This window comes from Manis pentadactyla, chromosome 7 (genome assembly GCF_030020395.1).
Source record: "Manis pentadactyla isolate mManPen7 chromosome 7, mManPen7.hap1, whole genome shotgun sequence".
NCBI classification, from domain to species: Eukaryota; Metazoa; Chordata; class Mammalia; order Pholidota; family Manidae; genus Manis; species Manis pentadactyla.
The window spans coordinates 97004384-97028718 of NC_080025.1; the positions used below are offsets into that span (position 1 = coordinate 97004384).

General features: G+C 37.7%; 1 protein-coding gene across 1 annotated transcript in view; it reads right to left on the reverse strand.

Annotated features, from left to right (window-relative positions):
* Nucleotides 1–24335, reverse strand: part of IGF2BP3 (insulin like growth factor 2 mRNA binding protein 3) — a 182228-nt gene that overhangs the window by 38444 nt on the left and 119449 nt on the right. Inside the window, exons 4-5 of the mRNA XM_036877649.2 lie at nt 5195–5246; nt 5036–5099 (exon numbers count right to left, since the gene is read on the reverse strand). Of these exons, the coding sequence (XP_036733544.1) occupies nt 5036–5099; nt 5195–5246 (116 nt within the window). The remainder of the gene's footprint in view (nt 1–5035; nt 5100–5194; nt 5247–24335) is intronic.

Genomic DNA, 24335 nt, shown 5'->3' on the forward strand with positions numbered 1-24335 from the left:
GTAGTTTTGCTAGCTAGTAGCAAGTAATTGAATTGATAAGAAGTGTATTAAATAAGTAGTTTACCTCAAGAAAGGAGGAGATGGGTAGAAAGAAGAAATGAGACCCAGAGAAATTACACATATTTAAGGGTACACACATACAGATGAGTAGTGAAAAAAAAAGATGGAGTAGAGACGAGAATTCTAGCTCAGCTTGAACAATAAGTAACCACGTGACCTTGGAAAGGTCATTTTGTTTGTTATTAGCCTCCTCATGTACAAAACAAAAAGATTAGGTTTATGGTCTAATAAATCCATTCAACTCTGAAATTCCATGTCTAAAATATTTTTCTTATTCCTAGATTTCATTGGTATACATCACCTAGGTCCTAACAAAATGAGGTTTAGCCATTATTGAAAAGTGTTAGAATGCATTTTTTCCTTATCCCAAGAATTGTATGTCTTCTGCAATAATAACTGAAACCCTGTAAGACCCCTGTGCTGGGATGCATCTGAAGTAAATATTTATGGACAAAGCCCAAATATTTACCCACAAAGAACTTCAGTACTAAACTGGTTCTAAAAGCAAAAATACTGCTAACAACCTAGATGCACAGTAGAGGCCTGGATACATGGACTGTGGTAGGGATGAAATTCTATGTAGCCATTATAAATACTACAAATACAGTGAACAGAAAGACAACCCACAACTCTGCAGAGTGATCTTTTGTCATTTTAAAATTTATGATGCATGGAGCAAAGTTTACCCAACAAAGGCCAATTTAACAGTGGTTAAATCTGGCCAAATGGCAAGAAATTTCTTTGTTTGACTCTTTATCTGTTCTTTCTTTTTCCAGGATAAATCTTCTGTTTACATAATTTTCAGAGTTTAAGCATTAATTTCCTCCCATCAGCAATCAGCCAAGTTTTTTCAAACACTTACAACAGAACTATATATACCTGATACGGATCTTCACACTGATATAAAGGATGTATAATGATGGCTTCAAAATATAAACTATATTCTAATTCCCTCCCCCACCAAAAATCAGAAATAAGAACCCTAAAGAAAAGAAAGTATAAACCTAAATGCCTACAAATTCTGAAGGGTTATTTCTTTGTCACACAACAAATCTTTCAGCGAGTAATGTCTGTCCTTGACTGTTTTATCAGAGCATCCCTGGAAGACAGGATATAGGTGTTCCAGAGACCCAAGCCTCTCTTCTCCAAGAAACAAAAAATATTACATACTTCTGTTTTTAATTATTTTTTTCATTATTTTTAGTCATTTTATTATTATTTCAATTAATTAGTAATTCAAGACTTAAGGTTAAAATGAATGTAAGCATTTCATAGTGATATATGTACTATTCATTTCTGATTTTTCTTAGCCACAAGGTGGCAGGTATTCCTGTATTAAATTCTGTCTTGGAGATGAATCATCTTAAAAGTGGCATTCATAGAAGTTTAAATAACAAAAGAGACAGTCACAAACACTTCTGAACTAGGTCCCTAACCCTTGAGCATCAGTGGCCAGTCATTATCTGAAATAAATTATACCGCACAACAACAGGGTTATCAACATATTATTAACTGCAATGAAAAATGTTGAGAGAATGCCTAACAGCTGCTAATGCTGGAGCTCTTGCTACCTTACAGCTATTATGATAATGGTTTGGGAGGCATTGTGTTAGTTCTGTCAACAGCCTCATGAGGTAAGGACTGTAATTACTCCCACTTTACAGATGGGGTGAACAGCTTCTGACGGCAGATTACTTCGACCAGAGTCACAGCTAGGACAGCAGTGACACAGTGCCCATGGAATTGGACTCTGGAGTATATCCTCCTAACCTCCAAGCTCTACTCCCACCCACAGAAGCACATCCCGGTTACAGAGGCTCCCAAGGAACAGATGCTAAGGAAAGAAAATAAATCAACTGAGAATATGGACTGAGCCCTCATTACCTTAGATACAGGCCTTGGATGACTGCCAAGCAAAGGGCAGGGAAGCTCACACCGGCTTGGCGCAGGCAGCAGAGTATTGCCAGAGCCCAGAGAGCAGCTCACTACAGGCATCAGGGTAGCAAGTCCAGGAGAGACCCAGGCTCCCCCTGGCTCCGGTCACTTCAGGCTGTCGGGTAGCAGCCCAGAACCAGAGCGTTCAACAAGAGTTACATTTACTGGGCACCTGCATGCCAGTCCATTTTCTATAAATATGTGTATGTATTCATGAATATACTTGTTTCTTGTCAACCCTCATTTTGTGCCTGAGGAAAAAGAAGCTGAAGGTTATAGCTAGAGCTGACTGACTCCAGAGTCCATGATTTTCCACTACATCCAATGCCTCTCAAAATTAATTCTCCTCATAGAAGGGTGCACTTCACATCCTTTTAAAATACTAGAAAACTTCTAATAGTTTTCCTAAGACTGCATCACAAAATTGATTTTCCATCCTTTAAATCTGTTAATCCTCCCTGAATACCCAATTATGATCTCATTCTCCTACTCTCTGGAATTCTTGAAGGGTAGAAAACCCAATATTCCTATAAGAAAACTTAACCTGGGCAGGAATTAAAATCAGACAATCTCTCCCCAAATACTCTCTTTCACCACTGGGGGGTGGGGTGGGGGCACAACCTTCAGGACAAGGACTTTGCCTTTATTCACTGGCAACTTTTGGTCAACACTTGATACTCATTTAATGTTAAATGACTTGAGGTATTATCTTGAAATGCTCAGTTTATGAGTGTAGGTTACCTAATCACCTAAATTAAAATTTTCTAACAGTATCCTTCCCTCCTTGGGAACAGTAGTACTCTGCAATCTCTAACAACCACTACAAAGTACTTTCAGAACTAAAATGTCTCTAACATTCAGCTTGCTGCCATGTAGGATTATTTTTAGCAACAATTTTGCCTTGACTAGCCAGTCTGCCCTTCCTATGCTTGTACTCTCAACATTGTGTAATGTTTTTTTAAGGGGTAGGGCATGCTAAAATGTCAACCTGTGCCCACTAAGGTTCATTTTGTATCTCTTCAAAACTATGTAAGTTAAGTCTCCAACATGTTCTCCCATATGACTAAGTAACTATGAAATTAAGCATTTTCATCTTTTACCTAGCTAGCTTCACCTAAGTTTTCAAATAAGACAACTAGAACAGGCCTCTCTGACAATCTCCAAATATCCTTGGGTTCATCAAGTTATCCCATACTCTCCATTTAACAGAGTTGGCTCTACCAAGTCTTCATATCTTTGTAAAGACTAACAACATGAAAGACAAATGGAGCCACTGTGTTCTCACTGCCCTCACTTTCACTCCCCAAACTACCTGGGGTATAAAATGGGAAATATTCTTGTTTTCCCTCTTACATGATATGGTTGAAGAATAAAGTTTATTTTTTTTAAATCTGTTTTCCAACTCATGCTATATTTTCTATACTGTCTAAAAACCTCATATAAACTATTAAAACATTTTAAATGAAGGATACAAACAGAAGGGAAAAGAGTGTATTTTTAAACACACTAAGAGGCTCACTTCCTAAGATTTTTCTCAATTACAATAAAAAATTAACATAATTAGCTACTACTTTTTACCTACTAAATAAGCAAAGTTTGATAAAGTCCTCTGTTAGGGAAAGTAAGGAGAAACAGACTCTTACACAGTGCTGAGCAAATTCAAACTACTTCAAGCTCTACAAAGAATAATTTGGCAATATCCAACAAAATTTTAAAACACACATATCTTGACTCAGTAAATATACTTCTCAAAGAATTTAACCTTTAACACACACAAAATGACATATGCAAAAAGGATTCACTACAGCATTCTTATAAATGCAAGAGACTTGAAACAACCTAAATATCCAACCTGGGATTAAGTCGGTCATTCCATATCCATACAATCAGATTCGATATAACTATTAAGACACACACACACACACACACACACACACACACACACCCCACTCAAATGTTACGGTATCATTTGTGTAAAAAGGGGGGGAAATATATACATGTATTTGTCTCCAAGAAAGGGAACAAGGCAGTTGGAGAATACTAGAAGATTTATACTATATACATCTTTGGAACTTTAAAGTTGTGAACCATGTGAATATTACCAATTTAAAAACTAAAGTTCCATTTGTGTTATGCAAAACAAACTTCCATCTCTTTCCCAGCCCTAGCTTTCTTTTTGTAGTCCCTCCATGAATGGGTACTGCCTTGGGTAAACTAGCTCTATTCCCCCTCTTCAGCTATTTTCACCTTTCTCCTTTAGGGCTCAGCGTCAGCTAGCATGATCTTCCCTTTCACCTTTGCCACACAGAGGACAGACGATCTGTCCCTGCCTGTACTTTATCTGGAGGAGGTTAAGACTTCCATGGTCTGCTGACACTCAGCACTGTGCTGCTGGGCATCTTGATGGCATTCCTCCATGTCTGTTGTTCTGAGCAGATCTAACAAAAGCAATATCCATGGGTTCTTCATTTTCTTTCTCTAGAGCTCAATCACTTCATTAGATCATTCCCAAGCCACAGAATTACCTAATTCTATGGAGAGTCTTTAAAATTTGTGATGTTTTGCCAGGCAAAAGAACTGGAATATATTTTTTCCGCCAATCTAAAACCAAGTTACTTTGCCCACTCCTAAATAACAACAGTAATCATTAGAAAAATCAGCAAATGAGAAAACATTTAACACTGTTGTTAATTTAACACATGTTCAACTTACCAGCTTTGGCTGAACAGCAATTGTGTATATATCATACCAATAAGAAAAAAGTCAGTATGTAATTTAACAACCATACCCAAGATCAGAGCTTTCTGCAAACAGGATGTAATTCGGCTTCATACTATATCATCTATTACTGGAATTAAAGATATATTGAAAGTGTAATAAAACTTCAACCAATGCAAATTCTTATTAGACATTCAAACTTAAAAAGAACTGCAGGGTCAAACTTTGCAAATTAAAGTGTATTTCTGCTACCTACCAGCCCAAAATGTTATTATACTTAACCTAGTTATTATATACAGATTAAAAGTTTCAAACTGCTTACTGTCTAGCTTGGTCCTTACTGGAATAGGTTACATTTACGACTGCAGTTTCCGAGTCAGTGTTCACTAGAGGAAGAGAAAAATGAAGAAGGAAAAAAATGTTAGTTTTCTTTCTATTTTCTTCCATTTACAAATTTGAAAGCAACTAAAAAGACATGTACCTTGCTCACAGCTTTCCACCACTCCATACTGGACTAGTAAACTATCCAGCACCTATCAGGAGGGGGAGAGAAATACAAATTTTCAGTTTCCCAACTTATTACCAAGGGCACAAATATGTTTTCAAATCACAAAATAATTGTGATGGAAAAGCTCCCCCTAACCAAAAAAAAAAAAAATTAACTGGTATTTTGCACTATAGAAGGGCACCACAGAGATAACAAAGGGTTATCTCTCCTGCCTATCCTGAAATGCCTGACTTTCAGCTCATTCCCTATGACTAACCAAGAACTCAAGCAGCTCAGCAAAGTATTCAAAGCCACAGCTGCCTAGTTCCTGAGGCAGAGAAAGCAGCATGTACTTCTCATATACACACCAATACAACATCACCAGAGACAAGGGCCAGAGTAAACCTTTAAGATGATTCTTTTACAGCTATAATGCACATATCAGAACAAACCACTCTCAAGGTAGCAGGCAAAATGCAGAAAGAGCATAGTTAATATTCTTTCTTGAAATTAAAAACTAATCTAAGTGGTATATCAATACTTGGACAGTACAAAGTACCTACATGTACATTTAAATAAGCATCATTCTTAATTCTTCCTAAAAGCAGTTTGTTTAGTAATTAGTCTCCTCATAGTTTAACTTATACCACCTCAACTTTTACTACTATAGAGAAAACACTACTAAAGTTATAACACCCATGATTTATAAACAGTGTTGACTACACTTACAATAATCATGCTAATGAAACTAATGCTTTTCAAAAGGCCCACTGGCAAAGTGATATAGGTTATATAGACACATATGTGTGTGTGTATGTTTATAGATAAATGCACATGGAGACATATATACTTACATGTAAATAAATATATAAATATACACAGATAAGTAATTTATGCAAGTAATTTTTTTAGCTTAAAAAATATCAAGGAAGGCTTTGGTGAAAAAATAATGATGGAGTAGGAAGGCAACGCAGAAGCCTCCTCCCACAAATATATCAAGGAAACAACCACAGCAAATACAGCTAAACCTGAAAATGACCTAAGACTGCAAAAGAGACCAGCCACACCTGGGGAAGAGATGACCCCACAGAAAGGGGCAAAATGGCAGAGCCATGATCAATTAGGACCCCAGTCCTTCCCCCATCCCAACCCACAGGCAGGAGAAGAGGAATGTATGGGGAGGGGATAGGAGCTCAGGATCTTTGTACACTTGGCCTGGAGATCTGCTCTGGGAACACAAGTCAGCATTGCATTGGGTTCCAGTGATTAGCAGGGCCGGACACCAGGGACTTGGAGCATTCTGGGGGACTGAGACTCCAGAGACTAATGTAGGACAAGCATGCTCTGCTGGTTCTGCTAAGACCCAAAACAGAGGTGGCAGTTTGAAAGATGTGCCAGCAGCTCTGGTGTGTGTATGCATCCTTGGTGGCTGCGCAGGGCAAAGGGTGAGTGTTGGATGGAACTCTCTCTGCAGGAGAAAGGGCAGGTGGACACCTCCCCTGACTTCTCTTAGGCCCAGCAGGTCCGGCACTTGTGGGAGTCCCCATCGCTCCATCCCCCTTCACTAGCGGCTCAGCCCTGAGAAGCTTCCCTACACACACTGCCCAATTGCCCCAGCAGGCTCAGACTTTGCTATCTGGCAGGCAGAAGATGGCTTTCCCAGCTTTCTCAACCCTGTCTCAGACCAACTGGGAAGGAGACTGCAGAAAGCAGCTCTGACCCTCTCTACCCATTAGCCCAGCAGTGCTGCCATCACTCCAGGACAGGCAGAGTGCAGCCCCACTCACAACAATCCCAGCAGAAGCACCCCTGCTATGCTCACAAAGGGCCAGCCTAGACTAACTGTCCTCCATGGTGATCTGACATAGATCATTGCCAGCAGACAGGCAAAAAGGCGGTCCTGCCCATGCCCATCAACAGCAACAGAGGCTCCACCACAAAGGGGAACCGGCACTGGTTCTTGAACTTCTGGACACCACAGGACCCCTTCTTCATAAAGTCATTACTCTCTAGACCAGAAAGCATAGCAGATGCATCCAATACAAAGGAAGAAAACAAAACCCTAACAAAATGAGGAGGCAGAGGAATATGTTACAAACAAAAAAAAATACAGAATAAGACATCAGAAAGAGGGCTGAATGAAAAGGAGATTGCAAATCTTCTCAATAAAGATTTCAAAGTAACAGTCATAAATATGCTCACTGATCTGAGAAAAAGTCTTGAAGGTCTCAAGGAGGACTTCACAAAGAGTTGAAAAAGAGCCACTGAGAAGTGAAGAATACAATAACTGAAATGAAAAATATGATGCAGGGAATGAGTAATAGATTGCTGCAAGTAGAGGAGACAGTCAATGAGAAATTAGAGGACAGGAACACAATGAAACTAAGGAACAGAGGGAAAAAAAGGATCTCTAGAAACAAAAGAATGCTAAGAGTGCTGTGTGACGACTCCAAACAAAAGAATATTTGCATAATAGGGGTACCAGAGGGAGAAGAGGCGAAAGGATAGAAAGTCTCTTTGAAGAAATAATAGCTGAAAACTTCCCCAATCTGGAGTAAGAAACAGACACTCACATCACAGAAGCACAGAGAACCCCTAATAAAAGGAACCCCAGGAAGACAACACCAAGACATATAATAATTAAAATGATAAAGATTATGGATAAGGAGAGAGTATTGAAAGCAGCCAGAGAGAGAAAAAGGATTACTTATAGGGGAAACCCCATCGGGCTACAAGCAGACTTCTCAGCAGAAACTTAACAGGCTGTAAGGGAGTGGCATAAAATATTTAATGTAGTGAAACGGAAGGATCTTCAACCAAAAATCCTCTACCAAGCAAGATTATCATTCTTATTTGGAGAGATTTAACATTTCCCAGATAAACAAAGACTGAAGGGATTTGTAACCACTACACCAGCATGACAGGCAATGCTAAAGGGACTTCTGTAGATGGAAATGTTCTTAAGTCTAAAGTTTTCACCAGTGAAAATAAACCCAGTGAGGCAGCAGACTACTTACTAAGAAAGTATGAAATTAAAACAAAGGAAGAAAAATCAACTATACACAAAATCAGTCATAAAACATAAGAAAATGCAATTATGAAACCTAAATCATAAAATGTGGATGAAGAAAAGGAAGAAAAAAGTACTTTTAGAATGTGTTTGAAATAGAGCAATCATTAACTCAGTATAGACTGTTATACAGTTAGGAAGCTATCCATGAACCTTATGATAACCATAAACCTAAAGCCTATAATAGATACACAAAAAACTTAAAGAGAGAAATCCAATCACAACACTAAAGAAAACCATCAAGGAATGAGAGAAGAGTATAAGAGAGGAGAGACAGGACAAGAGAGGAACTACAAAAACAACCAGAAAAGAATAAAATGGCAATAAGTAAATACCTATCAACAATTACCTTAAATGTAAATGGATTGAATGCACCGATCAAAATACAGAGTGGCAGAATGCATAAAGAAACAAGACCCATCTCTATGCTGCCTACAGGAGACTCATTTCAGACCCAAAGACATACACACACTAAAAGTAAAGGATGGAAGATATTTTATGCATATAATAGGCAGAAAAAAGTAGGAGTAGCAGTACTTGTAACAGACAAATTAGACTTCAACATGAAGAAAGTTAACAAGAGACAAAGAAGGATATTACATAGCATAATGATAAAGGGATCAGTTCACAGAGGATATAACAATTATAAACATCTATGCACCCAACATAGGATCACCTAAATATGTAAAACAAATACTGATAGAATTAAAGGGGGTAACAGACTGAAACTCATTCATCCTAGGAGACTTTAACATGCCACTTACATCAAGAGGTCAACCAGACAGAAAGTAAATAAGGAAACAGAGGCACTAAACAACACAATAGATCAGATGTACTTAACAGAAATCTACAGTACACTCCACCCAAAAGCAGCAAGATACACATTTTTCTCAAATGTACTGGAAGGTTCTCTAAAATATACCACATATTAGGGCACAAAAAGAGCCTCAATAAATTTTAAAAGATTGATATTGTATCGAGCAACTTCTCAGACCACAATGGTATGAAACTAGAAATAAATTAAAACAAAAAAGCCCGCAAACACATGGAGGCTAAACAATATGCTTCTAAATAGTCAATGGACCAATGAACAAATCAAAATAGAAACCAAGCAATACAAGGAGAGAAATGAAACAAAATACAACAGTCCAAAATTTGTGAGATGATACAAAAGCAGTTCTAAATAGGAAGTACATAGCAATACAGGCTTACCTCAAGAAATAAGAACAATCCCAAGTAAACAGTCTAAACTCACAACTAAAGAAACTAGAAAATGAACAAATGAAACCCAACATTAGTACAAGGGACATAATTACGATCAGAGAAATAAATAAAAAGAGAAAAATTAAACAAATGAAAAAAAAAAAATCGATGAAACCAAGAACTAGTTCCTTAAGATGAAACAAAATAGACAACTCCCCCAGTCAGACTTACAGAGAAAAAAAGAGAGAGTACACAAATAAACAATATCAGAAACAAAAAAGGAATAGTCACAGATACCACAGAAATACAAATAATTATTAGAGGATTTCACAGAAGATTATATGCCAATAAACTGGACAACCAGAAAAAATGGACTAATTCCTAGAAAAATACAACCTTTCAAGATTGACCCAGGAAGAAACAGAAGATCTGAATAGACCAATTACCAGTAATGAAATTGAATTAGTATTCAAAATATCCCAACAAACAAAATTCCAACCAGATGGCTTCACAGCTGAATTCAACCAAACATTTAAAGAGCTAATATCCTTCTTAAAGTATTCCGAAAGAAGAAGAGGAGGGAATACTTCCAAACTCTTTCTGTGAGGCCAGCACCATGCTAATGTTGAAACCAGGGACACTACAAAAACAGAAAATTTTAGACCAATATCCCTGATGAACATAGATGCAGAAATCCTTAATAAATTATTAACAGATCATTCAAAAATACATCAAACAGATCATCCATCACAACCAAGTGGGATTTATTCCAGGGATGCAAAGATCAGTATTCGTAAATCAACCCACATCATACACCTCATTAACGAAAAGGAGGATTAAAAACCACATGATCATCTCAATAGATGCTGAAAAAGCATCTGACAAAATTCAGTATCTATTCATGATAAAACCTCTCAACAAAATGGGCACAGAGGGCAAGTACCTCAACATAATAAAGGCCATACAGGACAAACCCATAGCAAACATCAAACTTAATAGCAAAAAGCGGAAAGCTTTTTTCTAACATCAGGAACAAAACAAGAATGTCCACCCTCACCACTTTATTCAACATAGTTCTGGAGGTCCTAGCCATGGCAATCAGACAACACAAAGAAATAAAAGGCACCCAGATTGGTAAGGAAGAAGTTAAACTGTCACTATTTGCAGATTAGAAGATATTTTATACAGAAAACCCGAAAAACTCCATTTAAAAAACTATTAGAACTAAACTGGATTTGGCAAAGTTGCAGGATACAAAATAAATACACAGAAATCTGCTGCATTCCTATAGAGTTAACAATGAACTAGCTGAAAGAGCAATCAGGAAAACAACTTCATTTACCATTGCATCAAAAAGAATAAAATACCTAGGAATAAACCTAACCAAGGATGTGAGAGACGTGTACTCTGAAAACTACAAGACACTCATGAGAGAAATTAAAGAAGACACCAATAAATGGAAATCTATCCCCTGCTCATGGATAGGAAGAATTAATATTGTCAAAACAGCCATCCTGCCCAAAGCAATTTACAGATTCAATGCAATCCCTATCAAAATACCAACAGCATTCTTCAATGAACTAGAGCAGATAGTTCCAAAATTCATATGGAACCACAAAAGACCCTGAATAGCCAAAGCAGAACAAAACTGGGGGGACTACACTCCCTGGTTTCAAGCTCTACTATAAGGCCACAGGAACCAAAACAATTTGGTACTGGCACAAGAACAGACCCATAGATCAGTGGAACAGCACAGAGAGCCCAGATATAAATCCACACATACATGGTCAATTAATATACGATAAAGGAGCCATGGATATACAATGAGGAAAAACAGCCTCTTCAACTAGTGTTGGGAAAACTGGACAGAATGAAACTGGATTACTGTCTAACTCCATATACAAAAGTAAACTTGAAATGGATCAAAGACCTGAATGTAAGTCATGAAACCATAAAACTCTTATTAGAAAACACAGGCAAACCACTTTTGAATATAAGCATGAGCAACTTTTTCCTGAACACATCTCCTCAGGGAAGGGAAACAAAAGCAAAAAAGAGCACATGGGACTACATCAAACTAAAAAGCTTCTGTACAGCAAAGGATACCATCAGCAGAACAAAAAGGCAACCTACAGTATGGGAGAATATATTTGGAAACAATTCATCCAATAACATCTAAATATATGAAAAGCTCATATCCCTCACCACCAAAAAAATCAAATAACTGGATTAAAAAATGGGTGGAGGATTTGAACAGACATTTCTCCAAAGAAAATATAGATGGCCACCAGGCATGTGAAAAGATGCTCCACTTCATTAATCAGAGCAATGCAAATCAAAACCACAATGAGGTATTACCTCACACCAGTTAGAATGGTCACTGTCCAAAAGACAAGAAAGCAGTAAGTGTTGGTGAGGATGTAGAGAAATGGGAACCCTTCTGCACTGTTGGTAGGAATGTCAATTGGTGCAGCCACTATGGAGGTTCCTCAAAAAACTAAAACTAGAAGTACCACACAACCCAGTAATTTCACTTCTAGGAATTTACCTGAAGAACTGAAAAAAATAAAATCTCTGATTTGAAAAGATGTATGCATGCCTATGTTTACTGCCACACTGTTTACAATAGCCAAGATATAGAAGCAAACTAAGTGCCCATCAGTGGATGAATGGACAAAGATGTGGTACATATACACAATGGAATAGTATTCAGCCATAAAAAGGATAGAAACCCTCCCATTTGCACCAACATGATCTAGAGGGTATTATGCTCAGTGAAATTAGTCAGGCAAAGAAAGGCAAATACCATATGACTCCACTTATTTGTGGAATATAAAAAGTAACCAAAACAGAATCAACAAAACAGCAGTAGACTCACAGACAGAGAGAAATGACTGGTGGTACCACTGGGGAGGGGTTGGGATAGGTGGGTGGTTTGGGAGGGTGAAGGGGATAAAGGAGCACAAAAATTCTCTATCATAATATAAGTTGGTTATGGAGATGGTAGTACAGCATGGAGAATATAGTCAATAATTCTGTACTATCTATGTTGACAGATAGTAACCACACTAGTGGGGGTAAGAATTCTCCCCCTCCACTATTGTTTCTAAGTAATAATAAATACTACAGGCTGTCAGTTACCCTGTGTATAAGATTTCTAAAAGCATAATTCGAAACTACAATCCTATATGCCAAAAATGGTGAATCTTACTGTATGTAAATTATACTTCAGCAAACCTGACTCTAAAACCAAAATACTATAAATCTTAAAAGAAGTAGGCCTACCATCAATTTTGGTACCTAGTTGAGAACAAGTTAACAACACAACCTAGGGGATTTTAGTTTGTCTGAATGTGATTTTTCAATCAGGACCACCAAATAATATCATGCCACTCCAACCCACTTAACTCTCAAAGAATAAACACACCTTACTCTTGACAAGTCCTGACATTTTGACTCATCCTGCATTATCTAGGAAGATAAGACAAATGTTCCTGCTATCTGTCACATAAACCACCCACCCTTATGGTCTTGTCTCCTTTCAATGTTCCTAGAACGTCGTGTATTTTCTGCCTCTCCCATCTATCTCAGCCACAAATGCTTCTTTTAAAAAGCCTTGTTTAAAGGTAAAATAATAATAATAATAATAATAATAATAAATCACAAACACTTCCAACATTTCCAACATTTCTACAAATCTCTAACAAAATTATCACTCCTAAGTCAATTTTACTCAAGTCAGAAAGGAAACATTTCTCTATGCTTAGGTAAGTTTAAATTCCAAATGGACAGGAAAGAATGTGTTGAAGCAAATTAACACCTCAGAGGAAATGTGTAGATGGAATTCCCCCTTTCTTAAATACTTAGGACTTAAAAATGTCAGATGTTTGTCATTTTTAGAAAAATGTTCATCATGCAGGTAGAAATAGCAAAGAATCACATAACAAATGCAAAGATTATCACTTTCTTTAAAATAGCAGTGAAGAATTAAGATCATTCATAGTAACCTAAAGTGGAAACAATCTAAATGCTCATCAACTGATCATTGGATAAACAAACATGATCTAGCCATACAATGGAATATTATTTGGCCATAAAAAGGAATTAAGTACTGATTCATGCTACAACATAGGTAAACCTTGAAACCATTATGTTAAGTGAAAGAAGCCAGTCACAAAAGATCACATATTACATGACTCTATTCATATGAAATGTCCAGAATAGGGATCTCTATGGAAATGGAATGTAAATTAGTGATTGCACAGGGCTGGTGAGAGAGGGAGGGTGGGGAATGATACAGCTAAAGGCTTCTTTCTGAGTTATGAAAATGTTCTAAAATTGACTGTGGCAATGACTGTACATGTTAACATACTAAAAACAACCGTACTATACACATTAAATGAGTGGACTACATGTGAATTATACTCATAGCTGTTAAAAATAACTAAATTCAGTTATTTTTGTATGTATATATAATTATAAAATCAGAGAGCTGATGACTATGCCCAAGCCCATTACTATGTCCATTTCTCCTCTGTTACTGTCTTTTATGATAATTGCCAGAAACCTTGCATTCAGCCTATTTCACCTTCATCCTCCTGAAGCTCATCAGTAAAAGTCCCCTGACATGCTGCTCTGGGCCTGCCAGCTGCTCCCTCTTCTGCCACCACACTAGACCAAGCATCCCTCTTTCAGACCACTCCAGCAAACTCCTGAATGGTCTCCCCATATTCATCTGTGCTCCCAACAGTTTATTCTCGTAACAACCAGACTGGCACTGTCCAGTGTGTTACCACCGGCTACATGTGGCTACTGGGCACTTGAGATGGTTAGTCCAATTTGATATGTGCTTAAGTGTAAAATAAACACTTAAGACTTAATATAAACACTGAAGCCTTGGTACCAAAAAATGCAAAAATCTCAATTTTTAGAATATTGATTACATGCTAAAATTATAATATTTTCTGCATTTTAGATTAAGTGAAATATTGCTAAAATTAATTTTCACCTGTTTTTAACTTCTTTAACATGGCTACTAGAAAGTTTTAAATTGCATTAAGTAGCCTGCATTTTCTTTCTATTGGACAGTGCTAAGCTTGACTGTTGTTTTTTTTTGGGCTGAGCTAATCAACTCACACCCTACTATAAACTCTAAGAGCTTCCTTTTATTTGGAGTAAGATCCAAAATCCCTAACAAGTGCCCTGAAGGGCCTGTGTGACATGCCCATCATCTCATGCCACCCTCTCCCCTCCAATTACACCAGTTGGCGGTAACACTGGGGCTCTTTCCCGTGGCAGCACTGTCCCAAATGCTTTATCTATTTTAGCTCATTCGGTCACACAATCTCAGGAGGTAACATCCCATTGCAGGGTGGGGATGGGGAAGTTAACACTGTTTGAACTGGAACAGATATGTTAACTGGTACAGAAATGATTCAAATCCCAAGTGTCAGAATCCAGCACCCATATTCTTAACCACTTGGTCAACTAAGTTGCCTCATTTCCTCATACAGTTAAAACAGAATATAATGATACAGACTGAAACTAATTCAATCTTTACTTTGCTGGAAAATCAAAATCATCCTTTGGTAGGCAAAGAGCTTTATTAACTCTCAGGGCCAATAAGCTCCTCCAGCCCATGTTCCAAGTGCTTAATACGGTATTCCATATGTCTCAATCAGATGATGGCATCAACCAGCAACAACCTGTGCCATACTGTGCTAACAGAAACACTTGTTAGAACATTCCAAAAAATATAAAGTTAGGATCCCTTTTGACCACCTGCTCCCAAACCAGGTATTTCCCCAAAATCTTGAAAGAAACCACTGTCACTTGGTGGGTCTCTCCATGTGTTTTTATAAGTATGTATGTCACATGAAAAGATGCTCAACATCACTAGTCATTAAGGAAATGCAAATCAAGACTACAATGAGTTACCACTTTATTCCCACTGGAACAGTGATTTTATTTTTTTAAGGAATAACAAATCTTGGCAAGGATATGGAAAAATGAGAACCCTCATACATTGCTGCGAGGAATGTAAAATGGTACAGCTTCTATGGAAAACAATATGGAAGTTCCTCAAAAAATATTAAAAACATAATTACCCAATGACCCAACAATTCCACTTTGGGTTACATACTCAGACTAATTAAAAGCAGGGACTCAGAGATACTTGAATACCTAAGTTCACAGCAGTGTTATTCACAATTGTCAAAATATAGAAGCAACTCAAACAGATAAACAAAATGTGGCATATACTTACAAGGGAATATTATTCAGCCATTAAGAAGGAATGAAGAACTGATAGATGCTATAGTGCAGATGAGTCTCAAAAACATTATGCTAAGTGAAATAAGCCAGACATAAAAGGTCACTTGTTGTACAACTTCCTTGGTCAGGTAAATCCATAGAGAAAGTAAATAGATTATGGATGCCAGGGACTGGAGGGAATGGGGAATGGGGAGTGACTGCTAACAGGTTAAGGAGACTCTTTTTGAAGAAAACGTTCTAGAATTAGTACTGATTGCACAACCTTGCCAATATGCTAAAACCCACTGAAATGCACACTTCAAAAAACTGCTAATTTCATAATTATATGAATTCTGGCTCAAATTTTGCTTATATAGTCACACACCAATAGGAGAGAAATAAGAATATTTTGTTGTTTTTTTTTTTTTTTTTTTTTTTTAATAATTATTTTTTATTGAAGGGTAGTTGACACACAGTATTACATTACATGAGTTTCAAGTGTACAACACAGTGGTAGAACATTTATATACATAATTCTAGGTTCCAGCTATCACCCTACCAGGCTGTTACAATATCTTGACTATATTCCTTATGCTATACATTACATCCCGGTTACTAATTTATTTTACCATTGGAAGTCTGTCCTTTTTTTTTTTTTTTTTTTTTTTTTTTTTTTTTTGTGAGGGCATCTCTCATATTTATTGATCAAATGGTTGTTAACGACAATAAAATTCTGTATGGGGGAGTCAATGCTCAATGCACAATCATTATTCCACCCCAAGCCTAATTTTTGTCAGTCTCCAATCTTCTGAAGCATAACAAACAAGTTTTTACATGTAGAACAAATTCTTACATAATGAATAAGTTACATAGTGAACAGTACAAGGGCAGTCATCACATAAACTTTCGGTTTTGCTCATGCATTATGAACTATAAACAGTCAGTTCAAATATGAATACTCATTTGGTTTTTATACTTGATTTATATGTGGATACCACATTTCTCTCTTTATTATTATTATTTTTAATAAAATGCTGAAGTGGTAGGTAGATACAAGATAAAGGTAGAAAACATAGTTTAGTGTTGTAAGAGAGCACATGTAGATGATCAGGTGTGTGCCTGTAGACTATGTGTTAATCCAAGCTAGACCAGGGCAATAAAACATCCACGTATGCAGAAGATTTCTCTCAGAACGGGGGGGTGAGGTTCTAAGCCTCACCTCTGTTGATCCCCAATTTCTCACCTGATGGCCCCCCTGCGACTGTGCCTGTCTTAGGTTGTTCCTCCCTTGAGGAATCTTACCCGTCTCTGGCTAACCAGTCATCTTCCGGGGCCATACAGGGAAATGTGAAGTTGGTAAGTGAGAGAGAAGCCTTATTGTTTGAAAAGGTTAGCTTTTTACTTCTTTGCATATTAATGCCCTGTGGCTTCTATGCCCAGCATTTGTCTTGAGGTATCTTTACCACTTGGAAGAATTATGATACTCGGTAAATTTGATATGAGGCACGAATTCTATTTAAGGGTTGTAATTAGGAAGGAAGAAGAAAAGCTATAGAAGTAGCAGGCGGAAGAAAACATGGGAAGATTGATTATTTCTTTGATATATCTTCTTGTAGAGTAACTTCAGCATGTATAGGTTTTAAGCTACTACTTAAATTGCACACACACATTAACATAATAGGAGTATAGTTACATAACCAAAGCATATCTGTAATTACCAGCCATCTGCAGTGAAACCAAGAAAACCAGTTAGGCACCTTAGGCATTTGTGAAAACTTATCTATGATATGGTGGATATTGTCCAAATGAACTTGAACAGTCTGAGAGAAATCAGACAAATTAAAACAACCCATTCCTGGGGACTGTTCACATGCCATATGTTCTTTTAACAATAAATAGTTTGTAGTTGTAAGACTTTGGAGCGCTACAATTTGCACTTCTCCAAATTCTTGGTTGAGTTCCAACAGTATAGATCCAGTCCAATTTTGTTGTTTTACTGTATGCACAGGCCAGCTTAGATATCTCCTTCCTCATTCCCATGGCAGGTCCAGGAACTGGTGGGATGAGTGCATCTACAGCTGTAGCAGTGCGTGGATCTTTGTTGGGGTTTTTTGATGATCATCTTCTGGCATGAGTCTTCCAGAGGGTGCAGATGTTGGAAGTTCTTTTTCATATCGTATCTTAGTTCTGTTTTTAATTTTCATAAAGCTAATACATTACTGTTCTGAATATTTCACATACACTTTTCTTATTTACTCCTCAGAACGTGGCTATTTTCCCCACTTTGCAGATGAATAATCTGAGGCAGATTTTTAGTAACTTATTTAAATTTGACATTACTCACCTTGCCTTTCCCTCCCAATGTGTCATCTCACTGTCGAATCTATTTTGGTGAATTCAAACCTAGCTGCTTCTTTTTAACTGCCACATGGGATTCCACAGCACAGGCTGTTAGTTTGCTAGCCTTTCTTGTGTCCCCTCAGTTACAGCATCCCCCAAACCTTGAACACTAAGACTTCTGTGGCACCCAGAAGAGAGCTAGGGGAGCAGTGACTGCCTGGTCCTCGTTCCAGGCCTTTGCCCCCACCAATGAAAGATGAAGGAATCCTACAAGCAAGTAGTCTCAGTATCTCACTTTAGCAGATAACTTCAGCAGGACGGCAGGGATTACCACTCTAAACAGGAACAAATTACTGGAGGAAAGGGGAAAAACAGCAGTTCAAAAGCCTAATTACAATTCCAACATAATTCTGGGTAAAGGCACTTACTAAAAATGATTTACCTAAAAGAAAAAAAAATGACTTACCTAAATGAGGTAAAAAATATACAAGATTAGTCAAGTGGTAACAGACCACCCCAGATGTTGGCATTCTACCTACTACCCCTATTTAAAGTTTATTTTAAAATGAAAAATAAAAACAGCTGGAGAATGAGGAGAAAGAGATTGGTTCCAAAGCCAATAGTCCTTCAGATGTGTATTAGGTGTCCTACTGGACTCTGTGGGGCCTTATGATAAAATACCTGGAATTGATAAATATATGGCACATTCATACACTGAAATATTATCCAGCCATGAAGTACATACTACAATATGGATGCACCTTGATGACATGCTAAGTGAAAGAGACCATGTATTGTATAATTCTATTTATATGAAATGACCAGAACTGGCAAATCCAGAGAGACAGAAAGTAGATTTGTGGTTGTCAAGGGCTGGGAAGAGGCTGTAAGAGAGGAAGGGCAGTGATTGTTAATGTCCCAAATAATTTTTTGGGATAATGAAAATATTCCAGAATTAGAATGTGGTGATGATTCCTAACCTTGTGAATACACTAAAAAACACTGAATTGTATGCTTGAAAGGATGAATTTCATGGTATGTGAATATATCTCAGTTTTTTAAAAAAATGTGTAAGAAACAGCAGGATATAAAATTATACATACAATACATTCCAACCTTGTTGAAAATTGCCTACCATGCTGGATTAACTGTAAGTCATATAACAATATTGCCACTAGGAGAAAGAGACATTTCTTCTTTCCTTGCCATTTTCCAAATTTTCTACAATGAACATGTGATTTTACAATGAAGAAAAAAATGAGAACATCAAACTGGATTATATTGGCCTTCAAATTATTTCCAAAAAAAGTAATGCCAAGAAAATAGTGTCTTCCTCTCCGATTCTTAAGACTGTCATTGGAGAGAGTACTGCAGGAACAACTGAACCAAGGGTAGAGCCAAATGCATGAGTTATTTGGGACTGGGCAGAGGAAAGAAAGATGCTTACCCACACCAACACATTGTAGCAGACCTTAACACTGCTAAGAGAGGGTCAGAGTGCTAGAAGACACTGGACTGGGGGCAAATGTCAAGTGGGACCCCCTCCCTCCACTGCTGCATGCTTCCTAAGACAGCCATGCATTTCACAAGACATTTAGTTGCTTCTGAACAGTTGGGTGGACAGATCATCACAATACTGCCAAGCTAGTGCCAAGAGTAGCCCATATGAATGTCCTTGGAATTTCTCCATTGCAGTATTTATTGGTTGGGTTGGGGTGGGAGGGTCTACAAAGCAGACCAGGGTTTCCTCACACCCACCCATTGCTCTCAAGTCTCTGGCAGTGTATATTCAAGATCAAGGCACAACTTGGAGCCCAGCTATTATTTGCTATACTTAAGAACTGCAAAGTTAGCCCTTGAGTATTGCTTTTGGCCTAAAATTCTATGCATAAACTTTTCGCCCAGATCCAAGGCCTGAGATTGTAACATGATCCTGCTTCATGCTATTTAGAAAAAAATTTGAGTACAACCTGGATACCACCTGTTATTGATGATTTGGTTAGACATGCTCAAGTTTTAAAGATTTTAATACAAAACAAATGTCCATCAATAGTCAAAGAAGTTATACTTAGAGGAAGACAATTTAGTTAACTGCAAACTTTCAGGGAATCTATCAAACAGCAAGTTCACCTCCTGGAGGCTCTATATACTCACCAACCAAGTTCACCAGTGGTTAATACATTGCCCCTGCCCCACCCCCAAACCTCAATTTTCTAATCTTCAAACCACTCTTCCTCCCCATGCTGCTTCCGTCTCCAACTGCAGGGATTCCCAGAGTCCTGTCTACAACTTTCCACTCCTACAACACAGTCTGGAAACCACATGCCCTTGTAGCTTCTACTTGGTCACTTCAAACCATACATCCACATACTTGCTATCCACATGGCAACTCCATGTCTCTACTATTGCTCACAACTGAATCAAAGTCTTACACAGGTGTATTTGAAAAGCTGAGCCATGGCCAGCATTCCACATCCAGGGAGTGCTGGAAATCTGAGCACAAATTTCTAAGATGGATTGGAAGATTCATAACCTCGTAATTTCCTCAAACATAGAAAGGCTATTACAAAAGTAATGTTCAGCCATGAATGCAACAAAAATCTGCCATACTATGTGAATTTTTCATTTAAAACCCTTGAGGTTCCCCATGCCTTTTAGTTATGGTGCGGGGGTGGGGGGGCAAATCCAAGGAATTTAATATGGTTCAAGACTGTTCCCACACACTGCTCCCTAACTTCATCTCTCACGCACTCTCAATGACAGACGGTTCCCAGCTTAACACAACTCAATTTTGCAATGGTGCGAAAGTGATACAAATTCAGTGGAACCATACTTTAATTTTGATCTCTTCCCAGAGAGAAGCAATATGCAGTAGGATATCCTACAGATATGTGGTAGTAGGACACTCTCTCGTGATGCTAGGCACAGGCAGTGAATCACAGCTCCAAATCAGCCCCATGATCGCAGGTAAGCAACCGATACACTTACAACCATACTGTTCTTCACTTTCAGGACAGTGTTCAAATTACAAAAACTATTCAGTACTTTATTATAAAATACTTTGTGTTAGACTATTTTGCCCAACTTTGGGCTAATGTTAAGTGTCCTGAGCTCATTTAAGATAATGTAGGTATATTAAAAGCATTTCCAACTTATTTTCAATTTAGTATGGGTGTATCATGACATAACCCCATCATAAGTCAAGGAAGATCTGTCATTCCTTAGGAACCATCTTTAAAATGGAATACATTTAAATTGAATCATTAAGTCAAGGAAGATCTGTCATTCCTTAGGAACCATCTTTAAAATGGAATATGTTTTAGGCCTTATTACCCTCTAGAATGCAATCCTTGACTACCCCCCTGTCTCATTTAGCCCCCTGAACTGGCTTGAATACTGTCCTTTAAAAATTCATGTCCATGAGTACCTGTGAATGTTGCTGTGATTCAATGACTGGCATCTTTCTAAAAAGAGGGAAATTTGGACACAGAGAGAGCAAGCACCATGTGGCCCCTCAGGCAGAGACTGGAGCGATGCACCTAAAGCCATGGAGTGCCACAGAGTTCCGGCAACCACAAAAGGTAAGAGTGGGACAGAGCTCTGCCCGGAGCTGCTACCTCCAGAACTGTGAGAAAATGAAGTTCTGTTGTTTTAGTCCCAGCAGTTTGTGGGCATTTGTTGTGGCAGCCCTATGAAACGAATACCTTCTCCCCCCATAGTAAGTACCCCATACTTAATCCCAGGGACTTGTCTTTACTAAACCTTTACTGTAACAGGCCATTCATCTGCCTATGTGGGCATTAGACTCTACCTCACCACTGTACGGACAGGCTTCGCACACGCAGTTACACACTCTGGAAATCCAACACGGACAAAGGAGAATGCATCTCACTGGCAGTACAACGCACACACAGTAATTACCCCCACCCCACTCTTCCATTCTTCACATACGTTAGTCCATTTGATCATCCAGACAACCTTCAAAAGGCAAATGTTAAACCTGTTTTCAAGTGTGAAAACAGCTTCTAAGAGGAAAAGCCAATCCTCATAACAACACGAAGGACAGAAAGTCAATAAACAGGGAAGCTGTTTGACAGGCATAGGAGGGTCCACTATGTACTTCCTAATAGCATATGCTTACATGTATGTGGAGAAAATATCAAAAATAAAAGTTCTTCATGCTCATTAAAGTGATGGCTGATTTTTTTAAATCTACTTCTAAAGCCAGTTACAAATATCAGTATTTCTGAAAATTTTAACAATAATCCTTCAGTAAAGGTGTAATATTTGCACCCTTAAATAAAATTTCACTAAGCCATAAACAGAAACTACACAGGTGACAGAAAAGCTACTTCTCTCTATTTTAGAGAACACCACATACTTCCTGAATAAAATGAAATGTGATCTCAACAGATAAATTTTCCCCAAAATGAAGCCTCCTAGGATTTAAACTATGCATTTCTTAAGAAAAATGTCCTTTCATCTGTTTATACTTTATAGACAAAACCAAAATGTTCATTTAAGCAATTTTTCTAAATGGAAAAAAAGCCTCAGTCATTACAATCTGTCAGAATTTCAATTAAGACCAAAAGTTCACCTAAATACAAATTCACTTACATCATCAGAACCAGCACATATCTAATGCCCCAATAATGACCCTCCCACAACTTTTCATAGGATTGTTATATCCTCACGGTGAGTGAAAACGGTCTTGCTCATCAGTGATGTCTAAGGAAGTATAAAGCTCAAACTTCTAGAACAACGTAACAAACTAATTTTCCTTATGCACTGTGATGTATGGAAACACTAAGAAGTACACAGATCATTTTGATAAGCAAGTATCAAATAAGAATTATTTACATATATACAATGACTACTGATAAAGTATAGAGCAAAAATTCGGACAGTAGCTGATAGTTTTACAGGTTTGCATGCAGGCATATCTAGTAAGAGACTTGTGTCTAGAATATTTAAAGAACGCTTACAACTTAATAATAAATGCAAATAACGCAATTAAAAACTGAGGATCTGAGTACACATTTCTCCAAAGATGGTATACATATTGCCATGAAAAGATGTTTGAATTGAGTATTAATTATTCAGCCATAAAAAGAAAAGAAATTCTCCCATTTGCAACAGCATGGATGGATATAGAGAGTATTTATGCTCAGTGAAATAAGCCAGGCAGAGAAAGACAAATACCATATGATTTCACTTATTTGAGGAGTATAAAAACAAAGCAAAACACAAAGAACAAAATAGCAGTAGACTCAGAGACACTGAAAAGAGACTAGTAGTTACCAAAGGAGATGGGTTGGGGAGGTTGGGGGTGGGGAAAGAACATTATCAAGCACAATTCACAATCACATACAGGTTGGTCACAGGGACAGCAGTACAGCACAGAGAATACAGTTAATGATTCTAAACATCTTACTACATTGATAGGTAGTGACCACACTGGAAGGGGTATAGGTAACTGCTGAACCACTCTGTTGTATAACTGAAACCAACATAAGATTGTTTACCAATGATACTTTAATTTAAAAAAAAAAAAGATAAATGTTGACATCCATCATTAGTCATCAGAGAAATGGACACTAAAACCACAATGAGATATCAATTTACACCCACTAGTATGGTTATAATCAGAAAGTCAGATACTAACAAGTGCTGACAAAGGATGTGGAGAAACTGTAAACTCTCATATACTACTACTAAGAATGTAAAATGGTACAGCCACTCTTCTGGAAAACAGTTTGGCACTTCCTCAAAACCTTACGTAGAGTTACCGGCTACTGCAATACTAGGTATATAACCAAGAGAAATGAAAACATGTGTTCACACACACAGAAAATTGTACACGAATATTCACTGCAGCATTATTTACAATAGCCAAAAGAAGTGGAAAAAATCCAAATGTCCATGAGGAGATGGATAAACAAAACGTGGTATATCCATAATATGGAATATTATCAGCAATAAAAATGAGTGTACTAGATTGAGATTTCTCAAGATGGCAGCAGAAATCTCCTCCCAAAACCATATATATTGTGAAAATACAGCAAGTACACTTATTCCAAAAAGAGAGACCAGAAGATACAGTACAACAGCCAGGCTACATCTACACCTATGAGAACTCAGCACCTTACGAAAAGGGTAAGATACAAAGCTGCGACTTGGAGGGACCCAACTACTACTCCCACCCCAGCTCATGGGTGGGAGGAAAAAAATTAGAGTGGGGAGAGAGTGGAGGCACAGGACTACTAAATA